Below are 17305 nucleotides of genomic sequence, written 5' to 3'. Positions count from 1 at the left end.
GTGTGAGTCAGGTTTATTTGATAAAAATCCATGCCCATTCAGGGCTACAAGACAAATCTTAATCGTTTCTTTGCTTACTTAGAAAACACATTTTATTATTATCACAAATAATAAAGCTGTTCAGTTATATTACAAAAGAGCACTTCCTTTGTATGAATTGCTTTTAAACCATGAACAACAAAAATGGAGCCAGGGTTTTTTCCTGTTGCAGTGTTTCAGTAGCTGACCAGAAGTAAACTTAGCTCAGTGCAGCTCTCTCCTAGCACCTAGTGCCAATCCAACGATCTGTCCCATTCAGTCCACACCTTGAGATAGTGTTCAATTACTTAAAAGTTGCAGGATCAAAAGTAAATTCTTTCCACAATGAAACATGCACTGTGACTTGTGTGCCGTGCCTTCAGGGCATTTAAGTACCCTGCTGTCATCCCTCAACTGTCAGAGACATTTGATAGAAGCTGGATGTTGAAAGAAAGGCAAGGAGACAGAAGGTAGGTTGGGTTGCACTGTTCAAACAAAGGTAGGCAGAAGATACACATTTCTTATAATTACTATGTCATTTGTTAATATTACCTTCGTATTTTGTAGTCTTCTGTCCTTACCATGCATGTAGCAGAGGTGCAAATATATAGACTAGCTGTCAAATTACTTACATTTTATGTCATGTGAAGTATCACCCGCACAGCATACATGTTATATAAATATATCTATAATTTTGCATCCTTACTTGCATGTCTGTCTATCCTGAAAGAGGGATCTCCTGTACAGATTATAAAACTCCTAAATAATAATTGTGATATTGGGCTATATCCTTAGTGTCTTATGTGGGTGAAATGTAAAGGGGGCTTGACTTCACCCAAATAAAGCACTGAGCACATTGACTACAAACTTAATTTCTCAGCCTCAAGACAGGAGGATTTTCACTAACAAATAATACAACACGATTTAGGCTATTTTGAGTCATTTTCACAGAATTTAAATGTTAAAATGTCTTTTTGAGGATCACAATATCAAGCATTTAAAATACAAATATATTAAATTAAATACAAGAGAACCAAATCAACAAACTAGAAATAAATTTAATTTTACAGTAGTATTCATCATGCAGTATTATTATTGTTACTACACAATTCTAACTAGTGATGCATTAATATGTAAATCACTTTAATGTTTAATGTTGCACGTGGTAAAGCTGGAGCTAAATCTGCAAAGTAACTAGTAACTAAAGGTATCAAATAAATATACAGTAAGTACAATATTTGCTTTTAAAATGTAGCGGCAGTAGTATAAAACAGTATAAATTGGAAATACTTCAGTAAAGTACTGCACTTAAATTTACCGCTGACAAGCACTTAGCAATACTGTTATCCCATCTACACGCACAAGACTCAGTTTATCAGTCCTCCAAAAGCTATTGTTACACTTGCATCTATTCAGGAATGGTATAATACACACTATACACACTCACATGCTGGGATATGTTTGGCTAAAACTATTTCAGCTCATTCAGTCATATTCTGCCGCAGGTTATGTACATGTCTTTCAAATACTGTTCAAGTGGACAGCTGCCTCTTTTTCCCTCCCTTTGTGCTGAATGTTGGGCCTGTTTTGTATCCATGGTTACATAAGTTTGTAGGTTTGTGTATTAAAGGGTGTGTGTGTGTGTGTGTGTGTATCATACTCTCTTTTATATATCAGTTCATCATATTTCAGTTAGTCATAGCCACTGATTACACATCCTAAATATTTGTTGCGTGATTATTGATTCTTGTGTTGGAAGTAAATGTGTTGAAATCAAGCAAGGTCTTTATGGATTTTTAGTCGAGTTAGTCAATAGAATATTGACTAGAATATCTGCAAATAAGTTTATATTGATCTTTACCTATACTGACATTTGGCCCCTTGTTGATAATACAAAATGTAGTGGGGAGAGAGGGCAACCCTGTATTGAACTACTCTCCAAAACATATTTCCCAGATGATAAATTATTCATATAAATGTTACTTGCAGAGCATTTCTATTCAATACTTTGAAGTCGCCACTTTTGAAAAATACTGAATATCTACCAAAGCATGTTTCTTATAACAAAACTGCAACAATTAAGTATCATCAGAGTTCATAGAAATCATTAATTTGATTAGCTGTTCTGTTCGGACCATGCTCAAAACCACTTTCCATGCATTTGTTACTTATCTTGTCACATAGCTGGTATTTGATTGTGCGTCATTCACTGCTCAATGCTGCAATGTAAAGGGAGCTGAGTGAGTGACTCACTGTAAAGTTTAGGTTACCATGAAGTTTGTAGGTTAAGGATTTCCTGGGCTTGCTCAAACATGATTACTGCTCAAGGTATTCCCTCATTGTCGTGCCTGTGGACAGAATGCATGGCTCATCAGGGGGTGGAGGAGCTAAGTAGAAGTGCAAGCTTGCAAGTCTGAATGAAGGGATTGGCTTTGTTATAATGGAAAGTGGGTTTGAAGTTGTAATTATTGTAATTATTTGGAAGACTGCTCTCACAGCGATTTTCTGTCTTGCTCAAAACAGTAGCAACCTTAAACCTATATGTCTGTGAGATAGTAACTGTTTATTGCATGCAAGTACTCTGTCTTGTTACATCCCCCACTAAATCAGAAATTACAAAACTTTTCAATGTGGGTAAATGTTAGTTTTGCTAATATTAAAGATTCAGTAAATTTGTCTTCAGAGTGGGGTTTAAGCAAAAGGCCATTTGGGTAATTTAAAAATCAAGTGGGTTCGTTATCCTTTGAAATATGAATGTGCTCAGCAACTTTCATAACAACTGGCCAATTCTGAGATACCTGAGGGAGAGAGTTAACATTTTAGCTTGAAGGCTGAGTGTCCTAATTGTAACCTCTGGGAGCATGACTGGGTTAAGTGAATTTATTTATTTTATTGTATCATTATGTTTCTTCTCATTATAAGTTAAAGCCCCATGCATGCATAGGATTTGTATGCAATTGTCTTTATTTCATTGTTTTGCTTTCATCCTCAGTAGGCAGTAGCAGTCTGAATTGCTGTCTGCGGCAGCGTCTTAAAATTTTTTTACCACTTGCGGCCCTACTGAAATTGAAATTTGATAGTTCAGACCCTCGGGTTGAATTCATATAACTTTGGTGAACACCTGACTTTTCCTGTAGCAACATTATGGGGTTAAAATTTATGGTTTTGATTAAAATATCTCAACAACAATTTAATGGACTGCTGTGGTACACACATTCATTTCCCCCTCACGGTGAAGAACTTGTAAGATGATCCCTCAACTTACCAGCAAGTCAAAATTCTGACCAATGCTTTGGTTTATGACCAAATACCTACAGCATTGATTACATTCCTCTAGTTCCATCAGATGTACTTTGTGTTCTTTCTGACACAACAAACCTGGTATGTGATCTGATATAAAGTCTTTACAGTTCAACCTGCGGTGAGAATAAGCCATGGCTGGAATGTGTCAGAGTTCACATTCTTCTTTGGTACATGTGGATAGTTAATTATGAGGTTTGTAGAAATGGCATCTTACCAAGTGTTCCCATTGGGTTTGCCTGAATATGAGGACTGTTTGAGGTGTTCACTCACTGACGTACTGTATGTTAATTGTTTCCATGGTGCGGCAGTCAGGTGTGAATGGCATTTGTAAGTTACTAGTCACATACATCCATCCATCGTCAACCTGCGTACAGGGTCGCGGGGGGCTGGAGCCAATCCCGGCTGGCATCGGGTGAAAGGCGGGGTACACCCTGGACAGGTCGCCAGTCCATCGCAGGGCCACACATAGACAAACAACCACTCATGCTCCCACTCACACTTTGATTTTAATGTATTTACAATTTTAGCTCCATTACTGGTGAGGTTCAAAAATAGCAAAATCATCAGTATATCATTCATTTAATCCAACAGACTCTAGGGTCTATAAAACCTGATTCATTAGCTGAGCATGGTGTGTTCTATAACTGCACCAGCCTCTGTGATTTGAATGTTCTCTCTCTTATAGCCAGTAGATCAAAAAGAATGTAGAAGGTTGAAGGACCTGGTTTACAAGGCAGATATAAAGCTTCTTATCAGACTAAGAGTAATTTCTGTGTCAAGTCAGTACCACAGTCTAAAGATCAGAGTCAATGTCAGCAAGTCTCCCTGCACGGGGATGAGGTTTTGGAATGTGGAATAAAGCTGATTAGAGCTTTTATTTTCTGCCAACACATGCTATTTTTTTTTTACCTTCTTTTAACCACCCACATATTCTGTGTCTGCTACACAGTAGGTTTTGTTTCAGAAAAGAATATGCAAACAAATAACTACTGAATAATATTTAATTATAAAAAAACTGAACTGTGAAACATTTATTTCTGCAGAAATAATTTCTCACTTAAGAGAATTTCTCACTTAAAAAGTAGTTGTTATCAAAAGAGAAAGACAGATAGATAGATAGATAGATAGATAGATAGATAGATAGATAGAATCATCAACAATACTGGGGGAGCAACAAATAAAAAAGGAGCCCAGTTTGAATTTGATTGAAATAAAATCAATAATTCAGGTCAGCTCAGTAGCATCAGCTAAGTGTTTTTTTAATTTCCCTACGTAAATCATGTTCATTTAACTAAGTTCCACTCCATTGGTCATTAACGTCCCTTCTGCAGGGGTTCCACCCCCCAGTTAAAGAACCACAAGAAAAGAAACAGATAAATAATGGCTACAGCATCATTCGGCTGCAGCTCCAATTTGTATAAGAAAATGCACATTAAGCAGATGTCTTCATTGCCTGTTCTGTCCAATACATTCTGGGAGCCTTTCAGTGTCCGGATGCTCTCTGCAGCTACAGTACTACTTGGATACAAGTACAAGTCTTGCATTCAAAATATAACTTAAATAAAAGTACATAAATATTAGCACTGAAATCTCTCATTGGACCGTTTAGCCAAAAAACTAACCAAAGCCATTGGTATGATCCATTCTGATGAACTCTAATAATAATGCAACCAGGTCACTACATTAAATAGTGACCTGGTTGCATTATTATTAGAGTTATTATTAGAGTACATAAATATATTTTCATTAACAGTGGCTGATAATAATGTTAGTAGTAGATTTACCCCAGTAAAACTGTACTTTAGCAAAACTTTGAGGAACTTGTACTTAGGCATTTCCATTTTATTTTACTTTATAGGCCTACTTCTGCTCCACTACATTTCAGAGTTAACTGTAGACTACTTCATTAGTATCAGATATCTAATAATCTATAGGCTAGGCCTACTATATAATATAGCGTATTACTCACACGGGACATTTTACTGCACAATGAGTGCTTTTGATACTTAGATTCTCAGTAACTCTGGCTACACCACTGTTCTTCCACAGCTTCTTTGTTACTCCTGATGCACCAAGAGAGGAGTTGTCACAATTCGGACGTTTCCTTCAGCACTTGAAGGCAGCGCCACTCTTCACGGGTTGGGAGGGGGCGTTTACAGCACGCAGTAAAAACTCCGATACACGCCACTTCTGTGTTTTTCTTACATAGAGAGGTTGTGTACAGGTGCAGGACAGAGCAGACTGACAACCCGCAGGACTCGGTTTATTCTGACTTGATTACAGACCTCAGCCTCAGTAAAGAGCCCGTCAGTGGGATTTAACTGTGTCCACCTGCATTGAATGACGCTGCCATCCTGGTGTCGGACAACAATCAACAGCGTTACCATGCCGTCTCTGCGACACTCATATACGGTGACAGTAGCGGAGGAACCGGCCGCTCTCTCCTTAGACAAACCCGACCTGCGGAAAAAGAGTCCGTCGTTGTCCCGGTCCAAGCTGGTGTCCACATTCATGGGTCTGATCATCAACCAGGCCAAGGTGAGTCGACCACCACTGCACCTCTACTTCTGTCACACCTTTCCAAAAGTATTCTCCTCTTCCTGATACCTTTTTAATTTTGGTAACTTCTTTTTAAAAAGAATACCATATTTTTCTGTATGTGCACAGACTTTTTAAAGTTGAGATATACTTGTATGGACTAAACCAGTGGCGTCACTGCAGATATATTTTGGGGGGCTGAGCCAAGAGCCCCCCCCGCCCCCCAACAGAAATGTAGTTTCTTAGGAGTGCAAATAGCACTAAAGTCAAACAATTTAGCTGTGCATATTTTTAAGGAGTATGGACAGTATACAGCTATAGTCTTAACATTAACAATATTCAATAATATGTGATATATAAAAATAAATATAGGATATAATACAAAACAATAAATAATCATATATAAGTTTCAAATGTGATGTTATGCAAAAATTAATTTTAGTCAAATATATACCTAGGTTAGGGTTGTGTGTGTATATGTTTATTAATTTGGTGAAAAAAAAATTGTATTGTACTAAATGTTTGTTCAGTGTTCATGTAAGTTTTGTTTTAGGCCTCTAGACAACACTCATAAAGTAGATATAACATTTCAGAATATTTCTATGTAAATATCCCAGTAAACTTGTAAAGAATTATTCATGTGCAGTAAAAAAAAAATGATGCCACTACTTAAGCAGAGAAAAATAAGACTCCATGAAATACTGTTCACTCACTTTAAGGAGGTCCAGCTCTGACCTTTAGGCCGTTATCAGCACAGTGGAGGACTGGGCTGTAAGCATACACACAAAAAAGCAGGGTAGTTAAGAACAGCAGCCGCCTGCATTAAAGTAACAAGTCGAGTGTAACGTTGGTTGCATAATAAGAAGGAGTACTGCTGATAAGGAATGTGTCCAGGCTGTCACCTTATCATCTGCCCAGTACATTTTGTTAACACACAGAGCTGCCCACAGCCCGCACATATTTGTGTCCATGTGGGTTTGATGTGTTTATGGCAGTGTGAATGACTTAGTTGGCTACACTTATTAAAGTCTTTGTCCTTGTTGATACTGTAGGCAATGCTATTTGTCTCTCAGTGGTGTGTGTGCTTGTGTTTACACTGAACATACAGCATCTAATTGCACTTTTAACTAGGCCTAATCTTAGTGTGATTGAGTTGCTTTTTTATGTAGTTTGTAGTTCTTCTACAACCAACATTTTTTTATTTAATTGTCCACACTAGCAGCTCTAGCGATCTTGATCTCCGCAACTATTGGATGGATTTCCATGAAAGATGTTGCCCAGTGATCCTCTTGACGTTTTATCTAGCGCCACCATGAGGTCAAAATTTCCATTTAGAGCTGCAACAAATTATTGTTTTCTAGATAAATCTGTTAATAGTTTGGTCTAAAAAATGTCAAAATAGTTTTTTGAAAAAGCCCATCACAATTTTCCAAAGCCCAAGGTGATGTTGTCAAATGCTTGTTGGGTCCGACCAACAGTCCTCCTTCAAAAGATATTCAGTTTACTATTACATAAAACTAAGAAGCAACAAATTCTCACATTTGAGAGATGGAGCCAGGGTATTTTGGCATTTTAGCTTGAAAAATAGCTTAAAAAATAAATCGATTATAAAAAAAGTTGCAGTTTATTTTTCTCTCAATCAACTAATTGATTGATTGACAATTTGTTGCAGTTCTATTGATTAGTATACATCAATGCATGGTTGTAGACTCTAGTTTATCTTGTGCATCAGGGGGAAACTTGAGTCATCTCTCCTCAAGCATCTTAAGCTGCTCATTCAGTGAAGGAGCAGTCAGCTGAGAAAAGAACCTTTCTGTGCCTTTTCCATCTTTTTCAAAAGTTGGCAGTAATTAAAAAAAGCGATAACTTTACTCCCAATGCATTTTAAATTAGTTTTATTTTCTCTTCTTGGTACAATGTTAGGAAAGTACTAGTAATACTCCTACTTCAGGATGGTATGTTGGACCTGTCCAACCCCTACTATTATCAGAGATTTATGTTTATACTGTTTCGAAGGGAGTGGCATAGCTGATGCCATGTGTGTGCAATGGTGTTGCTTCTTTCATCACATGTTATATGGCCTTGATCAGGGTTGCAGAACTGGTTTAGGACATTACGTTCTCTAGCTCTTTCCTTCCGTCTGAAATCATGCCAACCAGTGGAGCTCATTGTTGTTCGGAGCGCAGAGATTACCTAAACGCATCACTTCCTCGGTTTTTGGATGGGTCTTTTAAATCACAGGCCTCCTGCTGAGTGTGACGGGCCCCGCTGGTCAGTATTCACAACAGTGCAGCAGATTGGGACTCGCACCATATGGTCACCTTCAAATACTGCAGAGAAGAAGAGAAATACAAAGGAGAAAAAAAAGATTTCAGCCAAGAGGGCTGTTGATAGCTTATACTGTCACAGTTCTATTTTCAGGGTTGGAAAGCTTTTACAACCACATGACAACCATCATGAGGCACTAAACCTCTTCACTGGAAGTCTTGATAAAGATAACAGCGCATTAGGATTATACTAACGTTTTCATATTTACTTAAAATGCCTTATATAAAGTCTAAGTAAACTTTCTGCTCAGCTGCTCTGTACTCAAAATCACACCTCATGTCTCCAAGTCTGACCACTGTAACACCTTATCAGCTACAGCAGATTAACATAAAGTACAGGCAGCTGAAATTGTTGCTCAGTTTACAGCAGCAACAAATTATCTGTGTACCTATTTGCATTTGTGCCTCCATGTATGCTTCGGTCAGTTCCACAAGCAGCTCCTCAGCCACCAGCAGAGGCGTTGATCCATGACCGGGCAGACCTGCTCCAAGTCATCATGTTACACTGTTACTATGTTACCTCATTCAGGATGTGCTGCAAGTCACAAGCCAACATGCCAGTACCTACAGTAATATTCACATACGGGAATTGCCACATATATTAATATTTATTTAGTATTTACCACAATTATTTAAGGGTTATGAGATCAATGATGACCTGGATTAGGCCAGTAAAAATGGTTTCCAGTGGGTCCCAGCTAGAGTTCTGAAAGGGCCTAAAACTTGACCTATAAGATCCAACCTGAACCCAGCTGGTTCTGCCAAACTTGAGACTTAAACCTGACCCATTATCTAAAACTATCTTTGCTTTATGTATATGTTTTTGCACAGTTGTATGGAGAAAGATAGGATTTTCCTCTTCAATTGCTCTTGAAATTTGCCTAACCCAAACACAGGCAGTTCTGAAGATGTCTGTCGGATGATGGATGAAACGTTTTCAAGTATCTTCAACCATGTCCTAGCTGTTGACTTTAACCTTCCTTGGAAACATTTAGTTTGTTTTAATCTAAATGTCTGGACATCTTTTTAACTGGAAATCAAATCTGTGAAAATGTTGTTTCAAAGAATTTCCATAGTGTAATAAGAAATCAGATGCTTGTGATTGCTCTGGAAATGTTCAGTCATACATACATCAGCAGTCTCGATCTAAAAGTACCACTATCAGCAGATGTGCAGTACAGATGATTAACGCTGCACCACCAGTGGCACCAGATATGTCAAAAACAAAACTAGTTAATGCTGGACTGAAGCAGTGACCCAGACAAACAACTTGACACCACGTTGTGTTCTGCAGATTCTCAGTAGAGCTGTTCTCTTCGTCCCGCATCACATGCTTGTGTGATGTCACCGTGGTGTGGATAGTGGCTGGCTGGTGGGCTCATCAGTGCAGGGAGAGGTCAGGACACACTGTGGTATTTCATCAGAGTGTGTGGAACAGTAGCTGATGTCCACAGCACAGTGCTGCGATGCTGCCAACAATGTGACCATCAGATGGTATGCATTAAATAAATGCCATACAGTCCTTTGAGGCTTATTCACAGTTGAGGAATGTAGCAGGGTTGCTTTCATACAGTGGTTTCACTATACAGAGACCATGTGCAGGCTGATCTGCTGGGATGTGTAGCAGACTATACTGATAAGGGAAAGAACAAGAAATATCTGTAGCAGCTCTTAGCACTTTAATTCATATGGAGACTTTTCCAGGAAATTGGTGCATTTGACATGTTAATAATTGAGGTTACAAACAAAATAGCTCTGAAGACTGTCTGCTTCTATTAGTTAATTTATGGTTTAATAGTAGCCTGGGGTAACCCATGTTAAACGAAACATATCCTATTTAGTTTTGCTCATATGGACCCCAGCTCTAACTCATCTTGGCCCATGGAAGTGGAAGTGGTAAATTATTATTCCCATAGTTCCCATGTTGACACCATCATGAGCCCAAGAAAGTGAACATAAAAAACGAACTTCAAATACACAAGTAAACTAAAGTCTCCTCCTTTTTCTGTTTGAATAGAACAAGAGTCCTCAAGGGCTGGTGGGCCTGAAGAACTTGGGCAACACAGTAAGTGCTTTTACATCACTTTGTGGTCTAATGTACAATACACTGCACGCTGACCACCACCTGAGTCTGGATCGTCATTTAATTAATGGTTTTTGATGTTTTGATTTCCAGTGTTTCATGAACTCCATCCTGCAATGTCTGAGTAACACTCCTGAGCTGAGAGATTACTGCCTGAGAAACGTCCATCGCACTGACCTCAACAACAACTGCAGGAGTAACGCTGCTCTTATGGAAGGTAGTATAAGACTTTGTGGACCTGTCTAGTGTTTTTGCTGTCCGCCTGTTTTCATACACACTAATCTTAAAACATAAGGTTTTCATACAAAGGTCAAGGTCAAAACTCTGCAAGCGGCAAGCCAGCAAGCCAAAGAATGCAGATGTCTCTCAAAATGTTGTGTTTTTCACTTACAATATAAATAATAAATATAAATATATATATATATATATATATATATATATATATATATATATATATATATATATATATATATATATATAAATAATAAATAATATAAAAAAATTTTGGGAGGGGGGGAATACAACCATAAGAGGAGCCAGTATATGTTCCCTATAAAAGTAGCAGACTTTGAATTTAGGAAAGGATGGTGTTGCTCATAAATTGCAGGTATGTTTTTTTCATGATTATGGTCTCATTTCCTGACATTATTTTATCCTTCCTTTCGCCTGCTGTCTCAGAGTTTGCAAAGTTGACTCAGAACCTGTGGACTTCTGTGAACAACGAGGCCATCAGTCCCTCTGATTTTAGGAGCCAGATCCAGAGATACGCTCCCAAATTTGTGGGCTGCAAGTAAGTGTCCCCCCCCCCCCCCACACACACACACACACACACACTCCTGCTTGTAAGCCTTTTAATTCAGCTCAGTTAAAAGAGAAAGCTTATTTCAGAAATGTTTCAATTAAACTGATAATTGAAATGAGTAAAACTGCTTGTTGAAATAAAGTCAAATAATAAATAATTTCTCCTTTTGTCTCTCTGCAGTCAGCAGGACGCTCAGGAGTTTCTACGCTTCTTGTTGGACGGCCTCCATAATGAAGTGAATAGAGTGACAGTCCGCCCTAAGGTGTCTGTGGAGGACTTTGACCACCTCTCGTAAGTCAGCAAAACCCTGTCTTCTCACCTCTGCTCCCAATAAGTCACTCATAACCTGCCCTGTCACTGACAGCTTGTGCCAAAAAACACTGCTACAACCCTGATTGGGCTGCAATGGAAGTAAATTGTGTAATTATTTATAATTACTATGTAATTAATAGCCTTCAAGATTTCATACATACGTATAACGTAAGATTTATGAACTAATATTCCAAATATGTTCAATGACAATAGGTATTTATTTAACAAATCCCATAGTTATCAATACCTGGAATTGCAGACATGCATAAGAACGTTTACAATGTCTGTTAAAGTATCTCGTATCTAAAGATGAACTAATTAAAGGACACACATTTCAGTTTTTTAATAGCTTTTAACAGCTTTGGGAGTAAGACGCTGTACTGTATGGTTTCATTCACAGGGATGAGGAAAAAGGCAAGCGGATGTGGAATATGTACTTGGAGAGGGAGGACAGCAAAGTAGTGGGTAAGGGATTTACCTTCATGGGCTGCATAATTACCTTTATACCATCCTTGAATTTCTAAGCATGTTAAATTTAAATTAATCTTCCATCTGTTATTTCTGCCTTTAGATCTGTTTGTTGGACAGCTGAAGAGCTCTGTGACCTGCACCGTCTGTGGGTTCCGCTCCACAGTGTTCGACCCATTCTGGGACCTATCGATACCTGTTGCACAGGTCAGAACACACACAAGAACAAATACACTTTGGAAAGGTTTAGCCATCCATATTTTGTAAAACAGTGTTTGTTGCATTGGAAAACAATTCATTCCTTGTCTGTGATATAAACAGACAAAATTGTCCTGCTGTATCATATATAACTAAACATAATATACTGTATATTTTCACTTCACAATTGGGCACATAATGTCCTCTGTGTGTTTACATTTTTAAAGAAACAATGGTGCAGTGCAGTTTGTGGGACCAAGACTTCCACCAGATTATTGTTTGATCATATAAGAAATGCTTCAGATTAATGGCCGTTATAAAGGAGCTGAACTGTTTGACATGCTCTGTGTCTCCACAGAAAAGCTCAGGCGAAGTGACTCTCAAAGACTGCTTGAGACTCTTTACAAAAGAGGATGTGCTGGATGGAGAAGAAAGACCGGTAAGAAGCCTCACATAACACACCACCCTCCTCATTCTTTTGTATAAACGATATATGAATTATATCGCAGTAGTATCTCACTGCCTCCACTGTGTTTGTCTCTCTCTCAGACATGCAACAGATGCAAAGCCAGAAGGAAATGCACCAAAAGATTCAGCATTCAGAAGTTCCCTCAGATCCTCGTGCTTCGTATCCTTTCCTCACATCTTTGCAACTTTTTGTTTAATACTTGCAGCATTTGGATGCAGATGGCTAGAGGTCTTCCTGCTAACAAATTAGCATACACAAAGTCACTGATATACCAGAAATATATATGGACCATTTTGGTCTGTTTAGTTGCTCAGTGAATAAGCTGTGTGTGCATCATCTTAATTTTTAAATAATGATGGAACACAGAACACAGATGGACACAGTTAGAGACTAGTTAAAGTACAGAGATGTTATTTTGAACCAGTGTTGGCTCCTTGACCCAGTGCTCCTGTCAGATCTGAAGCGCTTCTCAGACTCTAACATCCGAACCAGCAAACTCTCCACTTACGTCAACTTCCCTCTCAAAGAGCTGGACCTGCGGGAGTTTGCCTCAGAGAGCAGCGGTAAGTATTTGCCGAAGATGAGGAAAGGAAAATATTTAATGTGTTTTTTTTAGGTCAGCTGGATTTGACGAGTAAGGATTGCACTAGTGATGACTGGCAGTGTTGTCTCTCCTCACAGAGCGCGCTGTGTATAACCTGTATGCCGTATCCAACCACTCGGGAAACGCTTTGGGAGGCCATTACACAGCCTACTGCAGGAACCCGGCACTTGGGGAGTGGTACAGCTACAACGACTCTAGGTATCAACTCTCACATCTACTCGCATATCATCATATCACCTCACATATCGTGTTATCAGATTGGCGGAAAGCTGTATGTACCTGCTGTCAAATGAAAATGACCTCATTCTAGCTGTATAAAGGTGTGTCATGTCAAGTGTATCGACTTGTTGGCAAAATAAATTAGGTTAGGTTAGTAGGTCGGGTGTACGCATGTATGTGTGTGGTTGGGGGTGCTGTGTGGCTTTGACAGTGTATTGTTTGGATCATTTCTGTGCTCATATTTAACAATGCTTTGTGGGATCCAGTTTAGTAACTACAGTGTGTACTGTGTGTTCCATGCAGGGTGAGCCCAGTGTCCTCCAGTCAGGTCCGCAGCAGCAACGCCTACGTCCTATTCTACGAGCTGGCCCCCTTCCCACACAGCAAATATCAGACGTGTCGGCTTTAGAAACTGTGGAGGTGTGATAAGCTGGACTAAACTGGGCCTAAAAATGGAGCGAGACTGCCTGCTGGGAGAAAGCGCCAACTAGTGGAGAGGGTACTGCCATTGCAGTCTGTGAATGTGGAGCACAAAGACATGTTGCTGAGAAAAATAAACACCCTTTGACCTTCCTTTCAAGGGGTTTTTGAGGGAAAAGGGTGGATGTGAAAGCACATCTGGACTTCAAGCTGAGCTCATAAGTGCAAGTGGAACTGAAGTGACACTGAGAAAATAGGACTTCCATTGTCAAAAAAAAAGTGTAGAAATTCAGCTCAAGGCTCAGCTGAGTCAAAATGCCTTTTTAGTGTACTTTTATGCACTTTGAACATGAACTATTAACCTTATTAAGTGAGGATGATACGGAGACATGAAGAATGCCTCGCACACTAACTGCAAGATGTAATTTATTCTATTTAACATGCCAGTAACTGAAAGTACACACTGTATAAGTCATTTAACAAGCCTTATGATTTCCTCTGAAAACAGAGGGAATCTACTAATGGAGAGAGGATGTTTCATGTAAAAGCACATTTTATTTTTGTACAGTATTTACAGCACAGTGAATGAAACTGTACTGTGGATAAGCCAGACATACCAAAGCTGTGTAAAAATGCATCAACAATACTTCTTCCAGCAATAATGTTGCTGACTTTACATCTAAGTCAGTTCAGAGTCTATAAATGATTAAAATTCATCGTTAACTTTCACTGCATCGTGTTTTTATTTTTATTTAAACCCTATTTAGCCAGCCAGCCAAATGAAAGTTGAAGAAAAGTTCACGTGCGTAATAGCAGTAATAAAAATATAGGTAGGCTGTATACAATGTTAAGCATTCAGCAAATCCTGTGACAATTTCTTTCAACACTCTCTAACAGAAAGCATATACCACATACAATGAATTACACACAAACCAATGATCACTTCTAAACCATTTAAAGCAGTATAACTGATTTTTTGACCACTTGGGTGCAGCAGAACAAAGTGATAAAATCTGACATATTATCTACCTTATAAATGGTTGGTGGGAGCATGTTAGTAAATGGTTGCCTATTTATATATCCAGCAGACACAGAGCAACAATAGCATTAGTTTAAAGTTGTGTTTCTGTCTAGAAATGAGGTTGTCAGGGAAAAGCTGTGTGCTACAAAACCAAAGCAATGAGCTAAATGAGGCTCAAAATCCTTATGGAAAGGGTAATATGTAGGGAAAGGGTAAGTAAGTAAAGTTTATTTATATAGCACCTTTCATGGAGAAAGAGGGGTCACAAAGTACTTTACAGTAAAAAAATGAACTAAAACCAAAATAAAATAACAGGGTGATGAGTTGGGTGATAATTCTCTGTGTGTTCATTACGACGACAAATTTTACATTACACACAGTAATTTGATCCATTGTTAACATAAAAAGTATTTATTAGTGCAGCTTTAAGTTGTAGCCCTTGTAATGTTTAATAAGGAGTGAAGCAAAGAGCATAGATAAAGTGATGCAACCTGGCATTGGATTATGTAATAAAGAAATTGTAGCTTTATAAAGGGGATTAATACATTTACAACGTAATAGAAGTGTTGACCTGAAATATGCCATAACTGGTTACTCATGTAGTATAAGCAGTACATCAAAAGTTAAAAACCAGTCATTTCCCTCTTTACCAGTATTGTATACAGACCAATGTGGGCTGTGCCTGCTGTGAATTTTCAGGCTAAATGAGCAGATTAAGGTCAGATTAGATTTATGTCAGAAAAACCTTCGACCCACATCATACAAGGCCATCTGACAGAGGTGCTTGGTCACACTTAACCCACTAGAGGGAGCTGTATATATATTTGTGTATAAACAGATGAGGCGTGTTTGTATGTAGACCAATGCTAATAATTGTCTGTCATAAACTGCTATTTTGTCATCAATACCAAATTGACACAAACCCCTTGAATTATCAGACTAACTCTCAGATTAGTATTCTGTTTGACATGAAGAATTTCTCTTTAAAAGATGAGGCAAGCAAGGAATCTTTACCATATGGCTACCTGGCTACCTGATCTTTAATAATAGTGGCTCTATATATCATCAAACCGATACCGGAACTAAAGGTTTACTGTGGACACCACCCCCATCTGTCCTCTCTCTTCCCTCTGAGTAAACTCCTTGAGCCACTGAGCTTATTAACGCCAGAGGGAAAAGAAGTGAGTGAGTGTGTGTGTGTGAGAGATTAGGTTTCTGGGGTTTAGACAGATGATCTGTTTGTGAGGAGGCCAATTTGTGAGGAGAAAAGATTAGTTATTGGAGCAGGGCCGAGTGTTGTTGCAGATGTAACCTGTAACATTAACTGTGCCTCTCCCACAACACGGGGATGGTTTAGATACACGTAGTCAGTGGGATGAATGTCATGTTGTCCTGGCATACAAGGGTTGTGGTTATATAGGGCTGGTATTTATCAACTTGTCATAAATCAGACATGGCCCATTTGATTAAAGTAGGTTTAGAAATATGATGCAGTCTGATTGATTTACTGTATTTTGTGTTTACTGTCATCTCATCATAATCTAATAATTTTGACAAAGTAAGTCAATCGTTTGATTTAGTATCTCTTAATTTTGATTTATGATGAATATTTTTAGCCATGCTAAATACACTGCTCAAAAAAATAAAGGGAACACTAAAATAACACATCCTAGATCTGCATGAATGAAATAATCTCATTAAATACTCCTTTCTTTACTTTAGTAAAGTTAGTTGAATGTGCTGACAACAAAATCACGCAAAAATTATCAATGGAAATCAAATTTATCAACCCATGGAGGTCTGGATTTGGAGTCACACTAAAAATCAAAGTGGAAAACCACACTACAGGCCGATCCAACTTTGATGTAATGTCCTTAAAACAAGTCAAAATAAGGCTCAGTAGCGTGTGTGGCCTCCACATGCCTGTATGACCTCCCTACAACGCCTGGGCATGCTCCTGATGAGGTGGCGGATGGTCTCCTGAGGGATCTCCTCCCAGACCTGGATTAAAGCATCCGCCAACTCCTGGACAGTCTGTGGTGCAACGTGGTGTTGGTGGATGGAGCGAGACATGATGTCCTAGATGTGCTCAATTGGATTCAGGTCTGGCGAACAGGCAGGCCAGTCCATAGCATCAATGCCTTCCTCTTGCAGGAACTGCTGACACACTGCAGCCACATGAGGTCTAGCATTGTCTTGCATTAGGAGGAACCCAGGGCCGACCGCACCAGCATATGGTCTCACAAGGGGTCTGAGGATCTCATCTCGGTACCTAATGGCAGTCAGGCTACCTCTGAACGAGCACATGGTGGGCTGTGCGGCCCCCCGAAGAAATGCCACCCCACACCATTACTGACCCACCGCCAAACTGGTCATGCTGGAGGATGTTGCAGGCAGCAGAACGTTCTCCACGGCGTCTCCAGACTCTGTCACGTCTGTCACACGTGCTCAGTGTGAACCTGCTTTCATCTGTGAAGAGCACAGGGCACCAGTGGCGAATTTGCCAATCTTGGTGTTCTCTGG

At 39.1% G+C, this 17305-nt stretch overlaps 1 protein-coding gene across 1 annotated transcript; it reads left to right on the top strand.

Annotated features, from left to right (window-relative positions):
* Positions 1-5511: 5511 nt before the first annotated feature.
* LOC123963217 (ubiquitin carboxyl-terminal hydrolase 2-like) lies at positions 5512-14490 on the top strand. The gene is made up of 12 exons (XM_046039886.1): positions 5512-5859; positions 10204-10251; positions 10363-10486; positions 10948-11059; positions 11252-11362; positions 11784-11848; positions 11955-12058; positions 12408-12488; positions 12599-12677; positions 12974-13081; positions 13200-13320; positions 13645-14490. The coding sequence occupies exons 1-12, from the start codon at positions 5662-5664 to the stop codon at positions 13748-13750; spliced, it is 1257 nt and encodes a 418-aa protein (XP_045895842.1). The 5' UTR covers positions 5512-5661; the 3' UTR covers positions 13751-14490.
* The last annotated feature ends 2815 nt before the right edge of the window (positions 14491-17305 follow it).

Source organism: Micropterus dolomieu, linkage group LG23 (assembly GCF_021292245.1).
Source record: "Micropterus dolomieu isolate WLL.071019.BEF.003 ecotype Adirondacks linkage group LG23, ASM2129224v1, whole genome shotgun sequence".
Lineage (NCBI taxonomy): Eukaryota > Metazoa > Chordata > Actinopteri > Centrarchiformes > Centrarchidae > Micropterus > Micropterus dolomieu.
This window is presented reverse-complemented; position numbering and strand designations above follow the sequence as displayed.